This window comes from Hemibagrus wyckioides, linkage group LG15 (genome assembly GCF_019097595.1).
Source record: "Hemibagrus wyckioides isolate EC202008001 linkage group LG15, SWU_Hwy_1.0, whole genome shotgun sequence".
Taxonomy (NCBI): Eukaryota; Metazoa; Chordata; class Actinopteri; order Siluriformes; family Bagridae; genus Hemibagrus; species Hemibagrus wyckioides.
The window spans coordinates 3,837,121-3,862,500 of record NC_080724.1 but is presented as its reverse complement, the minus strand read 5'-3'; the positions used below and the strand labels follow the sequence as shown (position 1 = coordinate 3,862,500).

Below are 25,380 nucleotides of genomic sequence, written 5' to 3'. Positions count from 1 at the left end.
TGTTTAAAGGGGTTAAGCATCTCTACAACACTTAAAGGGTCCTAACTTTAATAAGCTAGGTGTTTAAAGGGTTAAGCATCTCTACACCAGTTAAATAGTCCTGTGTATAATAAGCTAGGTGTTTAAAGGGTTAAGCATCTCTACACCAGTTAAATAGTCCTGTGTATAATAAGCTAGGTGTTTAAAGGGTTAAGCATCTTTGCACCATTTAAAGGGTCCTACCTGTAATAAGCTAGGTGTTTAAAGGGTTAAGCGTCTCTGCACCAGTTAAAGCGTCCTGAGTATAATAAGCTAGGTGTTTAAAGGGTTAAGCATCTCTGAACCATTTAAAGGGTCCTACCTTTAATAAGCTAGGTGTTTAAAGGGTTAAGCGTCTCTGCACCATTTAAAGGGTCCTACCTGTAATAAGCTAGGTGTTTAAAGGGTTAAGCGTCTCTGCACCAGTTAAAGCGTCCTGAGTATAATAAGCTAGGTGTTTAAAGGGTTAAGCATCTCTGAACCATTTAAAGGGTCCTACCTGTAATAAGCTAGGTGTTTAAAGGGTTAAGCATCTCTGAACCAGTTAAAGGGTGCCTACCTGTAATAAGCTAGGAGTTTAAAGGGTTAAGCGTCTCTGCACCAGTTAAAGGGTCCTGAGTATAATAAGCTAGGTGTTTAAAGGGTTAAGCGTCTCTGCACCATTTAAAGGGTCCTACCTGTAATAAGCTAGGTGTTTAAAGGGTTAAGCGTCTCTGCACCAGTTAAAGTGTCCTGAGTATAATAAGCTAGGTGTTTAAAGGGTTAAGCGTCTCTGCACCAGTTAAAGGGTGCCTACCTTTAATAAGCTAGGTGTTTAAAGGGTTAAGCATCTCTGCACCAGTTAAAGTGTCCTGAGTATAATAAGCTAGGTGTTTAAAGGGTTAAGCGTCTCTGCACCAGTTAAAGGGTCCTGAGTATAATAAGCTAGGTGTTTAAAGGGTTAAGCGTCTCTGCACCAGTTAAAGGGTCCTGAGTATAATAAGCTAGGAGTTTAAAGGGTTAAGCATCTCTGCACCAGTTAAAGGGTCCTGAGTATAATAAGCTAGGTGTTTAAAGGGTTAAGCATCTCTGCACCAGTTAAAGGGTGCCTACCTTTAATAAGCTAGGTGTTTAAAGGGTTAAGCATCTCTGCACCAGTTAAAGGGTGCCTACCTTTAATAAGCTAGGTGTTTAAAGGGTTAAGCGTCTCTGCACCAGTTAAAGTTGAAATATTTGCCTCAGCTCTGCTCATCAGTTGAGACTCCACCTGAAAGCAACACTGAATTCCATTTGTATTAGAGTGTAAATGGAAATCAGTCAAGTGGAAAGGTTACACTGAGCAAAATGAATAGCTGTTAATGGGAAACTTTTTATTTATTTATTTATTTATTTATTTTCATTAACTGAGCCGTGGAGGTAAATGTGACAGTTGATGGGTTTGGTAATAGGAGTCCATTTAGATTCATAGGCGTATCTTTGTGTCTGAAAGTTCGCCACAAACAAATAATAACAAATTTTACGGCGAGAAAACGAACAAAACGGAGTCTTGTTAAAGGAGAAGACAGATTTCAGTCGGGAAGAGAAAATCTAACCAATTCTCCTTGGGAGGATCCATGTTTATATTTTTTAAATAATTTGAATAAAACATTAAGCTAGAGTTTTTTATGATAGATTAAAAAAAAATGTTTCGTAAGCGACAATTGGATTTCCATGAGGACATTATAAATAATAAATTAATAAATTTTTTAAACAATAAATAAATGAATAGATAGATAAATAAATAATAAATAAATAAATAAATAAATAAATTAATAAATAAATAAAAATCCCTGTCTGCTGGACAAATTAAGAATCGGGATATTTGTTTATTATTAATTAAGTATTGTCAGCCTGATATTGAATCCTGTGATGTGGTAAGATTCAAACCCTTAATTTAGTGTCGAGATTTAGCAAATATCTTGTACAGAACAATAGAGTCAGGATTTTAATGAGTCTCACTAATCAAATAATTGCTGGAGTGAAAGTTAGTGGCACTGGATGCCTGAATCAGCTCTCTGCTCATGGGAATTTTAATCATAAAGAGAGCCGAATAAATCGACAAACAGGCACAAATATTCTAAACCAGACTTGTGTGTGTGTGTGTGTGTGTGTGCAGCATTTTTTGGGAAATATCTGAATGAGTATAATGGCAGCTACATTCCCCCTGGTTGGAGAGAGTGGGTGGGGATGGTGAAGAACTCCCGCTTCTACAACTACACCATCTGCAGGAACGGCATCCGGGAGAAACATGGATTCGACTACTCGCAGGTGTGTATATAAATAAAAGATTTTTTTAAGTGAGTAATGCCTTTAATACTAGATGATGATGATGATGATGATTTAGTGAAACGAATCTGTTTTATTGTACCTGGTGTAAAGGTTTCAACCTTTTATGTATATACATATGTCAGATTTGTCTGTGGATCAGGATTATCACTGTCTCTTGCTTAAAAACGTGTATAAAAAAAAGTGTGTAATCTTTCTTTCACTCCTCCTGTTTTTCACACAAACCTGCTTTCTCTTTCCTCGTGGAGACTTGCCAGATGTCTCAGCCCTTAACTCAGACATGGCCCAGCTGTTCAGACTCTTTATAAAAAGCGCTTGCTTTTACATCTTCGTACAACCTTGTTTATCATAAACTAAGAAGCTTTTTAAATAACAGTTAATGGGGAAGAAAATTACAAATATTACTCAGTTAATTCCAGACAATTCTATATACTCTAAACTGAAGAGTTGTAAGTGCATGCGTGTATTATTAGTGATATTATAGTGTATTATTTCACAAATGTGTAGGCACTTTAAACGAAGATGGAGCAAGACAACGATACTTACTGATTTTCGTAACGATACAGAATCTTAAACACGATTCAAGATGGCCGAGTCCCAAAATGGCGGAAATCCATTCAACTCAACTTGACGTCCCAGAGTTAGTGCTAGTCGAGCTTTTGTGGTTAAAAAGTTTACAAATATTTATTTTTCTAAGAAAATGACTACTACTTCTAAGAAACCCCACTATTTTGGTAGCTTAGCAGTTAAGGTGTTGGCTTGCTCTTCAGGAGGTTGTAAGTTCAAATCCCAGGTCCACCAAACTGCATTTAAGAACAAGGCCCTCAATCCATAGCTTTATACATTCATTCAAATCTGGTCGTATTTACATAATAGCAGCATACTCAGGGATTTTGTCCAGTGAAAGTTCTGCATAAAGGGATTGTAAAAATGTGTGTAATTGTTGATATGGTGACGCCTGAAACGCTGTTTGTTTTAGTCTTATCAGCTTGTTACTGAAGTAGTTAAAAGCAGAAACAGACTAATTTTCCAGACAAAATTAAATAGACCTTGAAATGAATAATGGTGTGTTGACTTGTGTGTACTTTAGTAAATAAAACATTTTCAGCACGGGCAAATTACTGACAGTGGTATTAGAGGAAGGAGACATTTTGTCGTAGGCTTTTAACTGAAAATAATTGCATTGCAATAAACTCATATTTTGGACCGCTACATACAGCACTGAAACATTCCACTGTTATTTTCTACCCATTCAGCTGAAGTAAATACATCAGCCAGGTATTTGTGGAGTTCCAACCCAGCATTATGTTCTTGAGAAGGTTTGAGCATCAAAAGTATACAAAATCATGGCATTTTCGAACAAGCCATCAATAACACCCTTCTCTTTTCCTCAGGACTATCTGACAGACCTGATAACCAACGACAGCGTCAGTTATTTCCGCATGTCCAAGAAAATCTATCCTCACAGGCCAGTGATGATGGTGATCAGTCACGCCGCGCCCCACGGCCCGGAGAACGCGGCGCCGCAGTACTCCACCGCCTTCCCCAACGCATCCCAACACATGTGAGTCGGAGCAATGATGAAAAACAAAAAGGGTTCCCTGAACTGATGTTCACGGCACTGTTGCATTATTACGCGTTAAGATGATTGACCGCTCTTGTGGTATGAGGTTCCGTGTGGTCAGCTGTGAGTTTTGCTTCGTTTGCTTGTAAGAAGTGGATCAATCATAGTTTGAATGAAGGCTTTGAGTGGATCGCTCCTGAGTACTCTGAGTTCTCTAGAATTATGTGTAGTGAGAGCTCTCTCTCTCTCACTCTCTCTCTCTCTCTCTCTCTCTCTCTTTCTCTCTCTCTCTCTTTCTCTGACTCTCTCTCTCTCTCTCTTTCTCATTCTCTGTCATTCTCTCTCTCTCTCTCTGTCTGTACATTATACAATTATTATTCCATTTCTTTCTGGTCAGTTGGTGGAAACTTTTTATTTTCACCTCACCCGAATGCTTGGCCCGAGTCTGTACTCAGGATCGATTTGGGGCACATTTAAGGAATGTGAAGTGTCACACAGACAGATTGCTTCTGAACTGTGGGAAGAGTTTTTAATGTAATTTCTTGTACCGGTTCTGCTGATGCGCTTTTTTTTATATTAGGGAAAAGCTACTCCATTTATTGTCATTATTTTATTTTATTACTGTATTATTGACTGGTCTTAGGTTTCATTCAGAACAGCAGTGTGAATCTTCTCTGCTGAAACTGTGCACCACAAAAATCATTCAGCAGTTTAGACTTAGAAGATAGAGTATTTGCCTCATGTTTTTGCGGTTGAGGGTTCGATTCCTGCCTTCTGCATGTTCTCCTTTTGGGGGGTACTTTGGTTTGTCTCCCAGTCTAAAGACATCTGTTGGCTGATCAGCATCTCTAAATTGCTTGTAGTGTGAATATGTGTGTATCCCAGAATCCACTAGGATAGACTACAGGCTTTCTGTGACCCAGTGTAGGATAAGCGGTACAGAGGTTGGATAGATAGATAGATAGATAGATAGATAGATAGATAGATAGATAGATAGATAGATAGATAGATAGACTATATTTCCAAAAGTTTTGGAACATCTCTCCAAATCATTGAATTCAAGTGGTGTTTTTTAGGGGTTGGGCTCGACCCTTAGCTCCAGTGAAAGGAACTCATTCAATCAAGGAACTCTTAATACTTCAGCTTCATACCAAGACGTTTTGGACAATTTCATGCTCCCAACTTTGTGGGAACAGTTTGGGGATGACCCCTTCCTGTTCCAACATGACTGCACACCAGTGACCAAAGCAAGGTCAAAGCAAGGTCTGAGTCCTGACCTCAACCCGATAGAACACCTTTGGGATGAATTAGAGTGGAGACTGTGAGCCAGGCCTTCTCGTCCAACATCAGTGCCTGACCTCACAAATGCACTTCTCAAGGAACGGTCAAAAATAAACACACTCCTAAACCTTGTGGAAAGCCTTCCTAGAAGAGTTGAAGCTGTAACAGCTGCAAAAGGTGGACTAACTCCATATTAAATTCATGTGCATGTAAAAGCAGATGTCCCAAAACTTTTGGCAATATAGTGTATGTGTATGAGGAAGTATAAACCAAAAAATAACCAACAGTCATTTTTAGGCTTTCGTGTGTAGCAGATTACGCTATAAACAACGTAACCCAACAAAGGCTTGTTTTAGTGCTACACACTTTTCAGATTTATTTTTCTCTTTCTGTTTGAAAGGGTACGAACATTCATGTATATAACAGCCGAGCCAACGACAGTGAGTCAGCAGATTCTTCTTCGCTCATTAAGTTTGTTTGTACCAGATCCTTCATTTTTATTTACAAATGACAATTAGCAGTTTGTTCAGAATCAGTCGGTCTATGGATTTCAGTCAAACTCAAAGTATTCGTTTTAAATACTTCCAGCCGATGGCATGCTCCTTCGCAGCCTGCATGCATGCTACTGCAGTTCAAGCAGGAAAAAGCTGCCAAAAAACGGTTGCATGTTTTATAAGGGCATGACTCAGTTGAACGCAAAATATGTCAGTACATGGAAGTGAAGGAGAGCGATTCATTTGCTTTAAAGATTCGATTAGCACAAATAAAAACAAACCAAAAAAGTCGTTTCTGCCAGTTCGAGGCATACTTTAACTCAGAAGAATGAGACGGTTTATCAGGATTACACCTTCCCATCTCCGAAGGATCAAAAGTTTCTTAAAATTATGTCTTCACCACAAGGCGCTATGCCAACACGCTTCCTGTGAAAAGCTTGTCATTCACATGTACAGTATGAACCCAGACTCATTTTTTTTGGATTGTGTTTTGACACGTCTTATCACCTTTAAGCGGTACGTTTCAGAAACCTTGTTTCAATCTTGTTCTGCGAGACTGAGAACTGAATCGCTATCAAGAACAATCAACACATGCAAAATAAATAAATAAATAAATAAATAAATGCATATGCTGTTTCTTATGACTGCATGTAACATTCATTTTTATTTTATTTTTATTTACTTTTTTTTTTTTAATTCAAACCTATACTAACTATTTATTTATTTATTTATTTATTTATTTATTTATTTATTTATTTATTTATTTATTTATTTTTATAGCGCCTTTTACAATGGACATTGTCTCAAGGCAGCTTTTACAAAAGTAGAGAAATAGAGAAAGGAGAAAAAAATTAATTAAATTAAATGATTAAACTATTTTATCTCTATTTTATGCCTAATGAGAAGCCTGTGGTGACGGTGGCAAAACTGGAAAAACTCCCTGAGATGATCTGAGGAAGAAACCTTGAATGGAACCAGGTTCAGATCCTCATTTGGGTGACACTGGACAGTAAATAATGTAAATAAATAATGTCCTAGGGTTAGTGAAGTTTCTGAGTTCATTATAGACACTAATTCCTTGCTGTCACAAGCTGACAGATGTAACGGCAGACCTGTCACGGTGTTATAGTCCTCAAGTGGCTCTGTCTCCTGGTCACAGCCTGTCCAGCGTTCTCCTAAGAAAGACAAAAGACATATCCTGTATAGTTACAGGCAGAACACAAAATGCGGGGACACAACACAATAAAAATGCTAATAATGCTAATAAAAAAATGCTAATAGAGGAAACCTTAGGGAATAAGGAATAATCAGAACATAAACGATGCACAGGGATTGATTTTTTTTTTTTCCAGTATCAGTTTTCATGTTTAGAGATCACGCAGACAACATACACAAGTAACACACGAATCATTTGGGATCTTAATAAATCAGGCCATTTTTCCCTTTTAAATATTTCACCTGTCTGTATTTAGCTGTACATATAGTGTACCTACGATGTATGTGTAGTAATAATAATCGTAGTTGCAGTAGTCCCACAATCAGTACTCTAACATGGCTTTTTTTTCAGTGACAAAGGAAATAGCGCACAGATTGCTGAGAAGGTGGCCGGGAGTAGGAGGTTTTTATAATGTCAGTCCGAACTGTAGGACAAGAGAGCTGGAGGTTTGGATCAGCTGTGGGTTACAGATGGGGCTGTTAATCCAGCCATGGCAAAAACAATGGCAGCACCCGCTGGCAGGACTTAAGCACGAGCCGAATATATGCATGTGTGTGTGTGTGTGTGTGTGTATGAGATAGCTGGAAAAAAAAGGAAAGAGACATCTGACAGCAGTGAGCAGAAAACAAATGTGTACGTGGGCCGAAAACAAGTATATCCACTCGGAGAGCACGAGAGAAAGCTGTTTCTTTGTTAAAGGAGAAAATGAGTGCATAGACAGCAAGAAAATGAGTTAGTGACAGGCCAAGCAGAGAGGGGAAAAAAGAGAGACAGGGCCCAGGGAAATGTCACTGAGAAACAGTTAGCTCTTCTACGAGTCTGAAGTGCTTCTTGTGTGGGAAAAAAATAAGCACGGACAAAGGACAGTGGAGACGATGCATCATTCAACAGCTGCTTGATGTCATGACACGGATTCCTATCAATTATTGCTGTATGTGCATGCATGTATGTGTGTGTGTGTGTGTGTGTGTAGTCTTCACATCTATGCACGCAACCAAAGTCCTGATATTGCAAAGAACATAAAGCAGAACACACAATAAGAGCTTCTATTCGATGTGATGCAGGATACGATTCGAGCTCGCAGTGAATTTTGAACCTGAGCCGTTGGCGCTGGAATTTCCACCTCGGATCTCATGTGTGGTCCGGAGTACTGATCTGAAAACGGCCCCATTTGAAAACGGTAGTCTGGGATCTGTAAGTGATCCACTTCTGAAGTTGTGTGGGGGGAAAAACAAGGTTCAGTTTGTCATGTGGCTTCCTGTTTCGAATTTCATGCCGACAAGAAAGGCATGTTGTGGTCTGTCGATGAAACAGGATGCCTCCTCGATATGTACAAGCCCTTCAAATGTATGTGACTATCTATCTACACTATATCGCCAAAGGTTTTGGGACGTCTAGTTTTACATGAACATGAAAGTAATATGGAGTTGTCCAGCCCTTTGCAGCTATAACAACTTCAACTCTCCTGGGAAGGCTTTCCACAAGGTTTATGGGAATTTTTGACCATTCCACTAGAAGCGCATTTGTGAGGTCAGGCACTGATGTTGGATGAGAAGGTCTGGCTAGCAGTCTCCGCTCTAATTCATCCCAAAGGTGTTCTATGGGGTTGAGGTCAGGACTCTGTGCAGGCCAGTCAAGTTCCTCCACACCAAACTCACTCATCCGTGTCTTTATGGACCTTGATTGTGTGCAGTCATGTTGGAACAGGAAGGGGTCATCCCCAAACTGTTCCCACAAAGTTGGAAGCATGAAATTGTCCAAAATGTCTTGGTATGAAGCTGAAGCATTAAGAGTTCCTTTCACTGGAATTAAGTGAAAACTCCTGAAAAAGTACACCTGAACTCAATGATTTGGAGGGGTGTCCCAAAACTTTTGGCAATATAGTGTATGTAAAAAAAACTTTTTTTTTTTCTAAATCACGTCTTCACGTCCCCATTTGTAGATTGGACATGGCAATTTTAATAAGTCATAATATTAAATGTATGAGTGAATGAAACAATGATTTACTCATAAAATCTAAAAAGACACTCACTGGAGCAGTGTAATGATGTGAGTGACAGAAAGAGTTACTGAACAAATGAGAATGAATTTTAGCATCAAAAGATTTGAGTCACTTAAGGGAAATACTTTGAGGTGTCTGTTAATTTCAGTAAAGTTGAAATAAAGGCATAACATTATGACCACCTGCCTAATATTGTGTTGGTCCTCCTTTTGCTGCCAAAACAGCCCTGACCCGTCATGTACTGTGACACCTTTCTGTCAGACCCAGCATTAACTTCTTCAGCAATTTGAGAAACAGTAGCTCGTCTGTTGGATCGGATCACACGGGCCAGCCTTCACTCCCCACGTGCATCAGTGAGCCTTGGCCGTCCATGACCCTGTCGCCAGTTCACCACTGTCCCTTCCATGGACCACTTTTGATAGATAGTGACCACTGCAGACTGGAACACCCCACAAGAGCTGCAGTTTTGGAGATGCTCTGATCCATTTGAGTGTGTGTGTGTGTGTGTGTGTCATTATGTGTGAGCAGATGTCACTGTGAGGAAGTACTTTAGGGCTCTGGCGTGTTCCAGTTCTTGCAGCTATTAGAGAACAAGGGGTTTGGAAACTGACACACAGTGAGACACACAAACACACACAGACATGCACACACACACACACAGCCACATATTCACACACCCAAACACACACACACACACACACACGCACACACTGTAATTGGCCACTTTAGCATGTCATAGAAAAGTCATTACAATTCGTTACTACACTTTACTGTTCAACTAGATCGTCCATTAACAGCCCCAAGTGGCAGATGACACGTGTGTGTGTGTGTGTGTGTAGTCATGTGGTCATGTGTGAATTTATGTCCTTATGTGCTCGTGAGCTTTACCCTTATTGATCCTCCATTCCATTCCATTTCTTCCTCTCTCTGCCGCTGTCATGTGGGACTTCCTTCTAATTCTTCTAATTGTTCCCAACTCACCGTTTGTCAAATAATGACAAAATGCCAGATGCTTCCTCTTTCCCAATTCAACTGGATTCAGTGTGATTTGTGTAGCATGTCAAAAAGCAGCTTTGTGATGAAGATGAAGGATGAAGATTACGAACCCTAATGAAGAAGACTGAGGAAAGAGACTGGAAGAAGAAGAAAGAGACTGGAGGAAGGGGAAAGAGACTGGAGGAAGAGGAAAGAGACAAGAGGAAGAGGAAAGAGACTGGAGGAAGATGAAAGAGAGTGGAGGAAGATGAAAGAGAGTGGAGGAAGAGGAAAGAGACTGGGGGAAGAGGAAAAAGACTGAAGGAAGAGGAAAGAGACTAGAGGAAGAGGAAAGAGACTGGAGGAAAAAGAAAGAGACTGGTGGAAGATAAAAGAGACTGGAGGAAGAGGAAAGAGACTGGAGGAAAAAGAAAGAGACTGGTGGAAGATAAAAGAGACTGGAGGAAGAGGAAAGAGACTGGAGGAAGAGGAAAGAGACTGGAGGAAGAGAAAAGAGACTGGAGGAAGAGGAAAGAGACTGGAGGAAGAGGAAAGACACTCAGTCACACTGTAAACCCTGTGTGTTTTGGTGTATGTCGTGTGCATGTGTGTGTGTGGGGCAATGTGTGTGTTAATGTGTGTGTGTCTGTTTTGGTGTGTGTCAGTCTGCGTGTGTGTGTGTTGGTGTGTGTTAGCATGTGTGTGTTTAGGTGTGTGTCATGTGTGGCAGTGTGTGTGTGTGTTGGTGTGTGTTAGCATGTGTGTGTTTAGGTGTGTGTCATGTGTGGCAGTGCGTGTGTGTGTTGGTGTGTGTTAGCATGTGTGTGTTTAGGTGTGTGTCATGTGTGGCAGTGTGTGTGTGTGTTGGTGTGTGTTAGCATGTGTGTGTTTGGGTGTGTGTCATGTGTGGCAGTGTGTGTGTGTGTGTGTATGTGTGTTTGTCATTATGTGTGTGTGTCTATGTGTTGGTGTCATTGTGTCAGTTCGTTTGTGTTTTGGTGTGTGTCAGTGTGTTTGCATACGTGTGTGTTTGGAAGTGTGTGTGTGTGTGTTTGTCATTATGTGTGTGTGTCTATTTGTGTGTGTGTTGGTGTGTATCATTATGTGTGTGTTTTGTTGTGTGTCATTGGGCGTGCATGCGTGTTGGTGTTTGTCAGCATGTGTGTGTTTGTGTGTGTGTGCATGTGGGTGCGTATGTGTGTGTGTTGGTGTGTATCAATATGTGTGAGTGTGTGTCACTGTGTGTCAGTTTGGTGTGTGTGTGTGTGTGTGGCTGTGTGTGTGTGTGGCAGTGTGTGTGTGTGTGTCACTGTGTGTTGGTTTCCAAACCCCTTGTTCTCTAATAGCTGCAAGAATTGGAACACGCCAGAGCCCTAAAGTACTTCCTCAGCCCCAGACAATCCACTTCCCACATTTTGCTTTAATACTCCATGAAGAATCGGAGAAACTCCCACCGGTCTCCTTCTGTCCGCTCCGCTGTCCGCTCTAATAACCTCCCACTAGCATGAAATTCCCCTCTGAGATCTTCTGCCCCTTCTCTTTGCCCCTACGTAGGGAGCCTACTTTGCCCCCCAGTCCTCGTGTATCGGATTAAACTTCTTTTTGCTCTCAGACTGGAGCAGTGCACAGGAAAAAAAAGCTCTCCGGATCCCTGCAGCTTTCCGGCGAACATCCACTCATTTCCCCCCGCTCTTTATTTCCTGGGTCAGATCCCTCACTCTTCTCATGACAGCGACCCTCACGTCCTTCACTACAACAAGAAGTGTGTGTGTGTTGGGGGGGGTGTCAAAGCAATCACAACCTTTTTTTTTTATTACATGAATAAGCAAGCGGGCAAACAGAGAGAGAGAGAAAGAGAGAGAGAGAGAGGCAAACAGAGAGAGATGGGGAGATACAGAGAGAGAGAGAGAAACAAAGAGAGAGAGACAGAAGAGAGAGAGAGAGGCAGAGAGAGTGAGAGAGAGGTAGGGTGAGTGATAGACAGAGAAAGAGAGAGAGACAGAGAGACAGAAGAGAGAGAGGCAAACAGAGAGAGATGGGGAGATACAGAGAGAGAGAAACAAAGAGAGAGAGAGAGGCAGAGAGAGAGAGACTGAGAGAGAGGTAGGGTGAGTGATAGACAGAGTGAGAGAGAGAGAGAGAGAGAGAGAGAGAAAGAGGCAAACAGAGAGAGATGGGGAGATACAGAGAGAGAGAGAGAGAGAGAGAAGATTAAAAGGATTATACATGGAGTAGTAAAGTAGATGAGGGCCATAGAAAGTGCAAATGAGAGGGATGAAGGATAAAAAAAAAAGATAAATAAAAAAGAATTAAAAAGATGAAGGAAAAAAGACCTTGCACTGAACTTTTACATAAACAAGGGGAAACTCTGTAATCTACGTGGACATGTCTTTACAGCTGCTTTGTGACTGTCTGAGTTTAACAGCAGCGTAGAAACAGCACTTAATGGAAATGAGAAGAGAGACAAAGGTGGGGGGGGTAGATGATTTCCTCTAGCTTACAGGACAGAGCCATGACATAACGAAGGACAGTAACCTCACTGCTACACTGGGAAGAATGTTTTAAACAGGAAAAACCCAATATTTTTTAGTTACACTGCTTTACACTATGCATAATACTGTATGCTTTCTGCGTGTGTGCCGTGGTCGTAATTACGCTGTGCCACCGTGTGATGCAATACCGATGTAAACTTCACTACTCAATTCACACACTTATCTTCTCTGAAAAAAAAAAAAAAAAAAACAATTTAGCAACTTCAAATATTTAAAATCTAGTCAAATCCAACTATGTCTTTTTACATGATTAAATAAAAATAAATATATGGTTCTTAAACCTAGTATTTTACTAATTTATATATATTCATGTCACCTGTAAGTGGTCATAATGTTATGCCTAATACGCACACACACACACATACATATTTATATATATAGGCATAACATTATGACCACCTGCCTAACATTGTGCTGGTCCCCCTTTTGCTACCAAATCATATGGGCCAGCCTTCGTCGTACCCCAGGGAAAAATGAGCAAGCGTAAGGATTTGAGCGAGTTTGACGAAGGGCCAGACTGTGATGGCTAGCCCACTGGATCAGAGCATCTCCAAAACTGCAGCTCTTGTGGGGTGTTCCCGGTCTGCAGTGGTCAGTATCTATCAAAAGTGGTCCAAGGAAGGAACAGTGGTGAACCGGCAACAGGATCATGGGCAGTCAAGTGAAGGCTGGCCCATGTGATCCGATCCAAACAGACAAGCTACTGTTGCTCAAATTTCTAAAGAAGTTAATGCTGGTTCTGATAGAAAGGTGTCAGAATACACAGTGCATGACAGGGACCAACACAATATTAGGCAGTTGGTCATAATGATATGCCAGGTCGGTGTATATATACACATACACACAGCGTGGATTGAAACATCAGGAGTGTTGTCTGGCTCTTTTACTGGCAGATAGATGAGATTTGAGGTTCAGTTTGTATGAAATTCCTAGAAAACTGGAAATGGAAGCGAGAGACAGATAGAGACAGAGAGAGTGACACAGCAATTCAATCTGCTCGGAAAAATCCACAGAAACCTAACTAAGTGGTAGCTCATAAGAGTTTATAAAACCCACACCAGCTTAATGCCCTGCTGCTTTGGCGTCAACACAAATGTTACATGAATCTTATCTTCAGCTCAGTAATAGAGATGAAATAGACACCTGAATCCTCTTTACACCTTTGTACAAGTGTGAGACTGAATAACAAATGGAGCAACACATTTACAAAGACCAGGCATTTTGTACTGCATTTATTTGTCCTTCTTATTCTTAAAAATGCCTGAACAAAATCTGAATTATTTTAAAAGTAATCTTTCATTTACATAGAGTTTTATAACTCTATGTAAAGTCATTATACTACACGTCAATCCCTGGTAAAAATCATTTATTTTATCATGCATGTTTCTTAACGGCATGATCATCCTCTTTTCTTTCCAGTACTCCCAGTTATAATTATGCTCCAAACCCGGACAAGCACTGGATCATGCGTTACACTGGTCCGATGAAACCCATCCACATGGAGTTCACCAACATGCTGCAGAGGAAGAGGCTGCAGACGCTGCTGTCTGTGGATGACAGTGTGGAGAAGGTAAGCAAGATCTTGTGTAACAGAGGTAATTGCTGTGCAGGTCAACCTCACTCCCCTGATCTCAAAAAGGTGCACTGGTGTGCTAGTAGCTGCAGTCTTTAGCCTCTTTGTTAGTGCGCCCACCTTCCACACCGGAGACCCACTTGGAGCGGTTGCAAGTAGGACCCAGGGACATTACATTGGTGCCGTGACCCGGATGGGAGTGAGGTTTAGGGCGGTGATTGTAACGGAGGACAGTGGGAGGCCAGTGGTAGGTGCTGTGCAGGTAAACCTCACTCCCCTGATCTCATGAGGAGCACTAGCGACTGATGCTAGTGGCTACAGTCTTTAGCCTCCTTGTTAGTATACCTGCCTCCCACATCACAGACCCGGGTTCAAGACCCACTTGGAGCGGTTGAAGAAGCTAATCAGGCTAGTTTTTTTTTTTCAGGAAGAAAATATATTCAATCTTTTACCTTGAAGCTACATAAAGGGTCAAGAAAGCACTGTTTATTATATAAACTGCAGGAGACTTGTTTTGTTGTTTTGTTTGGGGAATAAGTTACATGCATGAGCTTTGGAGACCAACTGGGGTCCATGAAGAAGCATAGACATAGGTTTGTGATTTTGTTTAAATTGTGTTACAGCAGTGGAAATTGCAGTCCACCCGTATCGTAGTTATTCGATTTATTATTGCGTTTTAAGGTTATTAGCCTTAAATTCAATAATCTGACCTTCAAAAATAAACTATGCCAATTTGGGCTTAATGCGTTCTGTCTGCGGAAAGTTCAGGAATAAATAGCACACAAGCTTCGATAGATTATCGGAGTCTACTTTTACATAATGGCCTCATATTCGTATTCAGTGGGTTAGTTCATAAAAGTGACCTGAGTAGGTCAGAGAAATTTATTTTACAGTTAAAAGGCTCTGAGAAATGTTTGAGAGCCCATTCTGTTCATTCTATAGAGTTCAGCAATGACTGAGAATTTCACGGTTTTATTAATTGCCTGTGGAGCACTGTGTGAGCCATGTAAAGCCCAGCTGGGTTGTATTACATTTGTCAATGTCACTATATAATGTTATTTCCTTTATTTCCTGCAGATTTACAATATGCTTGTGGACACTGGCGAGTTGGACAACACATATGTTATCTACACATCTGATCATGGCTACCACATCGGGCAGTTTGGATTGGTCAAGGGCAAATCCATGCCTTATGAGTTCGATATACGGGTTCCTTTCTATATACGAGGCCCCAGTGTGGAGGGAGGGACCATGTAAGTGTGTGTGTGTGTGTGTGTGTGTGTCTTTTTGTCTCTCTCTCTCTATTTTCAAGCATCCAAGAAAATGTACTTTAATAAAAATCAGCCAGAAAGGAACAGGTGGTCTGTCAATAAAAGATTATATAAAAACCTGTTTTTTCTTTCGGGGGTGGAGATAAATATTTATTTCTTTAGTGATTATGTTGGACAAAGATCTCTCTGTCTCTATTTAATGTTTAAAAGCAGCAGTGTTTGCAGCGCTATGCTGCTGTGCAGTAAACTGGAGAATGGGAATCTCATGAGACCTGTGGGACAGAGAGAGAATCTTTATGAGAATCTTTATGACCTCAGACCAGACTTGTGTATCACTAAGTTCAGGAAAAAGAGGGGCACTGATGGTTGTGTGTTTAAAGCAGAAGGAGAAAGACTGAAGGTTAGGGTGTTTAAAGCAGAAGGAGAAAGACTGAAGGTTAGGGTTTGGATTTCTGCTCTGAAGACAAGGCCAATGTTTGCGCGTAGAATAATAGCTAAAGGTTTGCTGCGTGCAATCAATTTACAACCCGAAGTTTATTAAAAATCCCATTCAGTAGCGCTTTCTCATTAAGAGTAGGCAGTGGAAAAGGAATTGTTGGTTTGTTTCAGTATTATATACTCTGACTTTCCTTTCTGTCTGCCTTAATGCTCCAAGCTCAAGTTTTAATCCTTTTCTAACATCTTTGACTTTTCTCAGCAACCCGCACATTGTCCTGAACATCGACCTGGCCCCTACCATTCTGGACATCGCCGGGCTCGATGTTCCTCCAGACATGGACGGAAAATCCATCCTCAAACTGCTTGACACTGACAGACATATCAACAGGTACAGCACATCACAATTCAGGAGTAAAAAATTTCTTGGTTCATGTCACACTCCACAGTGACGGTGAACGGCTCACGTGAAAGACATTCAGATACTCAGAGCCCTCGATTATTGCATATATAGTTGCATGTAATTGTTTGTACAGATACTGGTGGTTAAATTATTTGGGAATTGCTCCTACTGGAATGAGATCTTGGCTGACGTGCCTGGCTTTCCTCATGGCATCAAGTCACTGTCTGTAAATACAGCCGCAGGTGCGCGCTCAATTAATTCCTAATTATGTAGGACAGTCGGCCAGTCGCAAGCTTCGAAAATCATTAAATCAATTACTGGAATCTTCCAGACTGTGTAAAAAGACGGGCAACATGGTATAATTCTTTGAGCCACTGTATTTCTGCTATAGTGAATTGAAGCTGGGCAGCACGGTGGCTTAGTGGTTAGCACTGTTGCCTCACAGCAAGAAGGTCCTGGGTTCGAACAGGCAGAGGCCTTTCTGTGTGGAGTTATTCCGGGTACTCCGGTTTCCTCCCACAATCCAAAAACATGTACATTAGGTTGACTGGTAATTCTAAATTGCCCATAGGAGTGAGTGTGGTTGTCTGTCTATATGTGGCCCTGTGATGGACTGGTGACCTGTCCAGAGTGTACCCCTGTCTTTCACCCAGTGTGTGCTGGGATAGGCTCCAGCAGACCCCTGTGACTAATTAGGAATAAAGCGGGCATAGAAAATGGATGGATGAATTAAAGCTGGGTCAAGTCTATGATTTTAAACACAAAGTAGTCTAGACCAGGGGTGTCCAGTCTTATCCAGAAAGGGCCGGTGTGGGTGCAGGTTTTCATTCCAACCAAGCACAAGCTACACCTGATTCCAACTGGCTAATCGACGGATCTTGGCTTTGAGTAGACTCAGGTGTGGTTTCTGCTCGGTTGGAATGAAAACCTGCACCCACACCAGCCCTTTGCGGATAAGATTGGACACCCCTGGTCTAGACGCTCTAATTAACTTAAAACATGAAATGTCTGGAAATGTGAAAAAAACCTGAGAGTGAAGATCTTTAGTCTAAGTGTATGTAAACTTTGGGTTTCAACTGTACAAAAGTTCGTGAGATCAAGTTGGGTTTCTGGGATTAATCAACTCTGCTGCAATTAAATGTAGTCCAACTGGTTGCTGCCATATTCCTAGTAGAGATTTGGTTCAATATCTGAAGCAATTTAATTCCTCTTTAAGACAAAAGCTAGTGCACTAACATTGCCTTTTGCCACTCAGGATTTCTCATACACGTTAGATATTGCTACACTAACTTAGGATGTTGCCAAATATCATGGAAAATAAATCATGCTCGTATATATGCTTGTGGCCCTTTCACTGGATAGCAAATAAAGATTGAATTATGCAGACGAAAACCCCTTATAGAGATCGGTAGAAGGAATAAATGAATAAGAGATAGGAGAAGTCAGCTATGACTAGTAGAATCAGCAACCTCTAGTCTCTCGTAAAACATGCATAAGGAGCCCAGGTTTAAAGCCTAGAAGACAGAAAGATAAAGCGAACATCATAAGGATTGCAGACCATTAGCTGACTCGCTTTCTCCTCCCCCTAGCAATTCATTCATCTGTCTGTGCTGCAAAGATCACAGCAGCTCAGCAATGATCGATACCTCATAACTGCAAACGAAGGTCAGAAGCAGCCCAGGATACTGTTATTTCTCTTACGTGCCTTGATTCCATCATTCTTGTTTTTCATCAATCTGGAATGCCGTTTCAGTTCTTGAGTCTATTTTGGCCTGGAGGTGTTTTTCTACTCTTTTTCCCTTGCCGCTTGCCCCTCCATTAATTTTGAGTCTCTGACCAAACCTGTTGTGATTGTTTGGAAGGTTTAGGCATGCACAGGAGATGAAATCGAGTGGTACGTGGCAGTGATCAGCTTCCATGAGAGCTAATTGATTTTCTGCCCTTTCTCCTCATCTCAGATTCCAGGTCAACAAGAAGGGGAAAGTATGGAGGGACTCCTTCCTGGTGGAGAGAGGGTGAGTCGGCAATAAAGCGCCTGCTTAATAAATGTCTGTGTTATTAATCTGTATGACCCATTTTACAAAAGATCCTAAAAGAAAAAGATTTTTGGGGAAAGTTTCAGCCTCTCTATAGAAAAGGTTTCGTCCCGAATCGACGAATGTACAAGTATGCCTAAATATTAATAACACCAGTGACATACAGTTCAGTAGGATAGCATGCAGATTGGGACACGGCCCAATTATTCCATCACTCATGCTCAGTATTAAGGAAGCGTTATAAAGATAAAATAAGTTTATTGTGCGAAGAAATGTCACAGTTATTGAGCAAAACCTCTGTCGGCAAGTTAACTCTTTTTCGGTCCTATTTAAAGTTGTCTAATTAAGTCTGTACCAGATAGGGATGAGAATCAGACCGTTCTGCTTGCTTTTGAGTGGCCTGAATATTTTTTGTTCTTCTTCCTTCTTCCTTTGGCAGTAAACTACTTCATAAAGTAGTGCATGACGGAAAGGACGTGGCACAAGAAGAGAACTACCTTCCCAAGTACCAGCGAGTCAAAGACCTTTGCCAGCGTGCTGAGTACCAGACACCCTGCGAGCAGATCGGACAGGTACGGACTCGCACCTAGGCATGCCTGCCTTTATACAGTGGCATGGATAACATGGAGGTATGTTGTTTTGGAGTAGAAGATACAAGAGTACAGAATTAATATTTCTGTGGCCCCATCACAAGAGCAAAACAGGGTGTCATGGGTTCAGAGAACCAGACCCATACGAAGGATGAAAACGATCCTTGGTTAATTAACGAAAAAAAAAAAAAACAAATACCTGGAAACACAGACATGTCACGGAAACAAAAGCACTATCCTAAATAAACATAACAGAAAAACGAATGCAACAGCAGACATTTGTGAACCAAGACTCTGCAAGAGGAAGGGTATAAATAGCAAACCACATTAAAAGTAATTAAGCACAGGTGAAGACATACAAGACACGAACATATGACATCCACGATGAACAGCACCCCCTAGTACTCTGGCTCGGAAATGTCCCAGTCTGTAACACAGGGGCTTTAAGAGACAGGGGAAGAGAATAACCAAGAAAAGCTGTATTTTTCATTCGGCCCCACAACACAAGCACTTTCCCCTGCTGTGGGTGCCAAACCGCTGCTAATTAGGTATTTCTGTCTGATGATTTTGACTGCAGAAGCTCTCCATGCCTACAATTGTGGATATCATATACTTTATATCTGACTTTCAGCTCTGTGAACCTAACCCATAGTGCCCAAATGATATATTGTGCTCCATAATATAAATTATAACTGAGTAACGTGAAATATTGATTTAAATGGTTTGGCCGTTGCTATAGACACAGCTCTGCTCCCAGAGCTACTTGTAGTGTTATGCTATGATGTATTTTTTATTATTATACATGTTCTATTTTTAATTATTTGTTTTATCCAAAACCATGTACACCTGAGGCACAGACTTCATTGTAGTTCTGTTTGGTTTACTACACATGAGGGACTGAAAGTTCTAGCTTCCAAAATATAACACACCCAGCAGGGTAAAGAAAGCCACCATATCCCTGACCAGGCAGTTACTAAGGATGAATGAATGCACACTGCACAGCAATTCATGTTCAAATTAATAAACACAGTCTTGCTTTGTCCTGTGGCCTTCATATCTGACCACCCACATGTGGTTATGCGCTTCATATTTGACATCTTACTCATGCCCGCGAGCTTAATATCTAACCACCAACTTGCACTAATGAGCTTCATATCTGACCTCTTGCTCACACAGACAAGCGTCATACCTGACCACACAGTCACATGAATGTAAAAACCTCCTACTTCCGTGTTTTTTGGCACCAAGAGGTTAGAGGTTAGCAGGAGAGGTTAGCAGGAGATCCTTTAAGTCCTCTAAATTGCGCAGTGGGGCCTCCACAAGACAGGAGGTATTCATGGATGGCCTGCAGTGAGATCATTTCTCTCTCTCTCTCTCTCTCTCTGTCTTTCACACACACACTGGCTAATGAAGGCACAGTGGTAGAAAGCTTTGAGCTGTCAGATCAAACACACCTGACATATCCAGCTCTCCTTTTCTCTCTGTGAGGGACCTGACCGCTCTCATCCTCCACAGCGTTCCATCTCCCGCCCAATAAATCACTCTCTTTTCCTCATCCTGCCTTCTCTGCATCCTCTCTGCGTTTTATCTTTCCATTTCCTGTCAAAATGTCCTTCTCAAACTTGTGAAGTTGGCGCCATGTTCAACACAGCAAGTGTCTTTATTCCTCCTTCAAGTTTCATCAAAAGTGTCCTTTATCTTTCTTCCTTTCTTTTTTCTTTCTCTCTGACCATTTTCTTTGTATTGGAAAAGTGCGTGGTAAATTAGTATAAAACCTGAACCTGTACTTGGGGGACGCAGTACGAAGTTCTGAAACCATACTGTTATTGTAGGGATTATTATCATTATTATTAACATTATTAGTGTTACTTTGAGGGGTCTACAGAACAATGGTCTGCCTCCATCAGCCACATGGTATATGTGGCTGACTAGATAGATAGATAGATAGATAGATAGATAGATAGATAGATAGATAGATAGATAGATAGATAGATAGATAGATAGATAGATAGATAGATAGATAGATAGATAGATAGATTTTTTTTAAAATCTAAACATTTATAATCGAAAAAATTATAAATTTTAACTGATTAAATATTATTAGACTTAATTAGGTTTGGATTTTACATCTATCTGTTTTTCATTTCATAACATTCCTAGTAATAGTGGTAAAGAAAAATGTAGAATATTATAGGCCCCGAAAGTATTGGTTCCTTCCAAGAGAATGAGCAAAGATTGTCGTATAAAGTACATTACACACAAAAACTCGAGCTAGTTACAGGGTTTAAATCTGAAATGAATGATGAAGCTACGTTTTGAGAAAAATCTTTCATTAGTTCACATGTTCACTGAGGTTATGGAGGATGACTCTGTGTGAGGCAAAATCTCCGGATACACACGCTGGATGAGATGCCGGTTCATGGCAGGGTGTCACACACACCACCTACTGATGGGAAGTGGGAGGAAAAGTGCCACAGGGATCCCACACAGTCACAGGGATCATGCACAAAACTCCACACAGAAAATAACCTGAGCTCAAACCCTGGACTCTGGAGCTGCTTAGACACCAGATTTACTCCAACTAAAATCAGGACAAAGCCGATGATAAATAATAAATATCAATGAAGCTGATGATAAATGAATGAACTATTCACATTCCCTTTATATGCTTAAAATATCACATAGTGAATGTGGGTTTTTTATCTACACGGATCATGGACACTGACTGATGTTCACGGATGATCTCCTTATCATGGCACCTGTTAGTGGGTGGGATATATTAGGCAGCAAGTCAACATTTTGTCCTCAATGTTGATGTTAGAAGCAGGAAAAATGGACAAGCGTAAGGATTCAAGTGAGTTTGATGAAGAGCCAAATTGTGATGGCTAGACCACTGGATCACAGCATCTCCAAAACTGCAGCTCTTGTGGGGTGTTCCCGGTCTGCAGTGATCTATCAAAAGTATCCTTTAAGTCCTTTAAGATGCGAGGTGGGGCCCTGGGAGGCCCCGTGGAGGCCCCACTGCGCAATTTAGAGGACTTAAAGGATCTCCTGCTAACCTCTTGGTGCCAGATATCACAGCACACACCTTGAGGGATCTAGTGGAGTCCATGCCTCGATGGGTCAGGACTGTTTATGTAGCAAAAGAGGGACCAACATATTATTAGGCAGGTGATCATAATGTTATGCCTGATTGGTGTATACTTGTGAAGGGTGCCAATAATTCCGGAGTTGACCCTATATGTGAGAAAAGACAGAGTGACTGCTATGATGAACTGCACCTTTAATCGTCCCACTGAATCTATTTTGGCGTAGAGGATCATCCCAAAACAAAGACACGGCGTATCACAATGCTCATTTTTAGTCCCACTTCTTGTTTCCAGCTGGCTGGTGCGACGCATCATATTGGCGCTTTTATAGCATCGTCTCGCTCTTAATGACCTGACAGAGCCCGAGCACCAGCGTGCAAGATGAAAAGCACGCAACTCAAGCTCTTCATTAACGAGGCTTTTAACAAGGAGAACTTGGCATCGCATGGTAATTACAGATGACAAAGAGAGCAGGCAGGGATCAGGGAGGCAATTCTCACCACTTAATCGACCTGAACCCACGTACACATGCACAAACACACACAAACGCACAAACACGGGTGTACACAATGTACGCGGGTGCCACATTTCACCTGCACGGTGTCAGAGGTGTGATATAAACACGGATCCTCTGTGACAAAATGCTTTCAGCACATACAGAGCTAAAATGGAGGTGTGTGTGTTGTGTTGGCTTAAAATAGTGAGGTGTGTGTAATATATGAGAGAGAGAGAGAGAGAGAGAGAAACTGTGAGGAAAGGCCTACTTATATGTGCTTGTTTAAGCAAGCTAAGTATTCATGTGTCCCAAGTGTTCACAGTTTTCCTTGAATGTCCTGTGTCTCACCCCCACCACCCCCCACCCCCCCTGTCTCTCTCTCTCTCTCTCTCTCTCTCTTGCTCTGTAGAAGTGGCAGTGTGTGGAAGACTCCACCGGGAAGCTGAGGCTATATAAGTGCAAAGGCATGGCCAGTCTTTCATCAGTGAAGAAACCAGTGTCCAGCACAAAGCCCCAGTTTTACCAGCGCTCCATTAGCACCAATGCTAAAGTGAACATGGAGCCTGATGGCTGTGACTGTGACTTCAGCAGCTACAGGCTTAGCACGCTGAAGAAAAAGACTCTGCTGTCCAAAAAAAGTAAGCAATTATGCTGCCTTCGCAATTATATGCTATCGGGATTATCCTACTTCGCACTTGTGAAGGGGGAATTATTAATTTTGTTACACACACACACACACACAGACACACACGTTACACCATTAGTTAGCTTGTAATAATAATAATAATGGAATTTTGGTCAGATACAGGCTACTTTCATGGTGCGGCATACAGAGAATGGTTGCTGATATATGTAAATGAATACAAACAAAAGATCACATCCATAGTCTTGTCCAGATTGGGTCCATTTTGTGGGGAAAACAGCAACTGATTTTATAAACGATTTAAACAACTCCAGGAGTAATGACTCTCTGATCCATATTTGACAAATAAGAGGCTTTTTATATGATGTCATAAAAATGCATGTGGTCCATGCATGATGATGATTTTTGATGCAACAGCCATCTTATATATATATATATATATATATAAACTGCAAAGGAATTCCGTAAGAAACTTGTACAGCATTCTTCCTTTTAGTTTCTATCCTATTTAAAAAAAATGATCACTTCTATAAAGATTTTTGAATGGGATCCAATAGATAGACAGATAGATAGATAGATAGATAGATAGATAGATAGATAGATAGATAGATAGATAGATAGATAGATAGATAGATAGATAGATAGATAGATAGATAGATAGATAGATAGATTGTCAGTCAATTTATTCTTGAGGTGCAATTAACCCACCATAATTTGTGGTGGGTGGAGCTTGGTGTACAGGGGTGTAAATGGGGGGCAGGATCAATTGTTAAAAAAGAACTCATTTAAATCATTCAGCGCCACTCACTAACCTTTTAGAGATCTATTTTTAGAGACCTCATCAGAGGCTTTAAGAAGAGTTTTTCAATTAGGTTTAAATTCATCACAACATATCAAGTGTGAGTAGCATGGGACCAAGTGTGAGAACAAAAATAAACAGATAATGAGAGTGTGAGGGCAAAGCATGGGAAATTATCACTCCTATCATTTGAATAAAGTCGCAAGCCGCTGTTCTATTGGAGTGCTCAAGCGAGTTCCCCAGTTTCCTCCCACCGCCAAAAAACATGCTGGTAGGTGGCCTGGCTATGATAAATTACCACTAGGTGTGAATGAGTGTGGGAATGTGTGTGTGTGTGTGTGTGTGTGCATGGCGCTCTGAGATGCTCTGGCATCCCATCACTTGATTAAAAATAATTGAAAGAAATGAAGGCAGTAATGAAAGAAATTTATGGTATAAAAATACACCTAAGTAATCACACATAAGGCAATACTTTTTTATTTTTATTTTTTTTAAAAATACATGCATACAAAAATTTTATTCTTACAGGAGGAAGATCTTCTATTTATTTTTTTAAAAGAAGCCTGTTTTGCAATCAAGCATGCAATAGTGAGATAAACCAACAGAAAAACAGAAGAAATTGTGTCTCAAAGGAATTCAAAGGCTTTCATTAAATTCAATTAGGCATCTTTTGTTAATGATTTCATTCAGAATTGAATATTCACAAATTGAGCAGACAGATTTCCACACTCCTCACTGTCAGACTGCAGTGGAGTTCGTATCAGTCGAGAGAGTCAGATGGAAGATCTCACGGTTTATGTGGTTATCGGTGGCGTAATGGGCCCAGCACTACAAAGGCAAAACAACAGATTTTACAAGAAAGAATTGAATGTCATGTGAGATGTACAGAGAGAGAGAGAGAGAGAGAGAGAGAGAGATGTGGACTTGTGTAGCATGTCTCTCCGCAATACTCCTTTGCCCCCTAGTGGATAGAGTGTAGCTTCAATTCAGTTTATTTGTATAGCGCTTTTAACGATGGACATTGTCTCAAAGCAGCTTCACAGAAGTAAAGAAACAAATAAAATGAGGGTTTAAAGGTAAGTTACTATTTATCTCTAGCATTTATCCCTAATGAGCAAGCCTGAGGTGAGGGTGTCGAGGAAAAACTCCCTGAGATGATATGAGGAAGAAACCTTGAGAAGAACCAGGCTCAGAAGAGAACCTCATCCTCATTTGGGTGACACTGGATCACAGTAAATCATGTAAATGTTAATAATGTTCTTTCTGCAACAGCAGAAAGAACTAATAGGTCAGTATAGAACTAATAGGTCAGTATAGTTTCTGAGTTCATTATAGCACTAATTCCTTCCTGCCGAAAACTGACCGAGCTGACCTATCCAGGGGCAGCTGGGGGCAGTACAGGACAGCACATGGGCAGCATGGTGGCTTAGTGGTTGGCACTGTTGCCTCAAAGCAAGAAGGTCTTGGGTTCAAATCCCAGGTTTGAACAGGCAGGGGCCTTTCTATGTAGAGTTTGCATGTTCTCCCTATGCCTGCGTGGGTTTACTCTGGTTTCCTACCACAAACATCCCAAAAAATATGTGATAGGTGTGTGTGGTTGTCTGTCTATATGTGGCCCTGTGATTGACTCGTGACCTGT

At 41.0% G+C, this 25,380-nt stretch overlaps 1 protein-coding gene across 8 annotated transcripts in view; it reads left to right on the top strand.

Annotated features, from left to right (window-relative positions):
- sulf2b (sulfatase 2b) overlaps positions 1-25,380 on the top strand; it is a 141,925-nt gene that overhangs the window by 105,366 nt on the left and 11,179 nt on the right. For all 8 annotated transcript variants that reach the window (XM_058409210.1, XM_058409212.1, XM_058409209.1 and 5 more), the window contains 8 exons: positions 2,153-2,304; positions 3,717-3,886; positions 13,826-13,976; positions 15,057-15,232; positions 15,948-16,076; positions 18,047-18,103; positions 18,564-18,696; positions 22,709-22,937. In XM_058409210.1, coding sequence (XP_058265193.1) covers positions 2,153-2,304; positions 3,717-3,886; positions 13,826-13,976; positions 15,057-15,232; positions 15,948-16,076; positions 18,047-18,103; positions 18,564-18,696; positions 22,709-22,937 — 1,197 coding nt within the window. The remainder of the gene's footprint in view (positions 1-2,152; positions 2,305-3,716; positions 3,887-13,825; positions 13,977-15,056; positions 15,233-15,947; positions 16,077-18,046; positions 18,104-18,563; positions 18,697-22,708; positions 22,938-25,380) is intronic.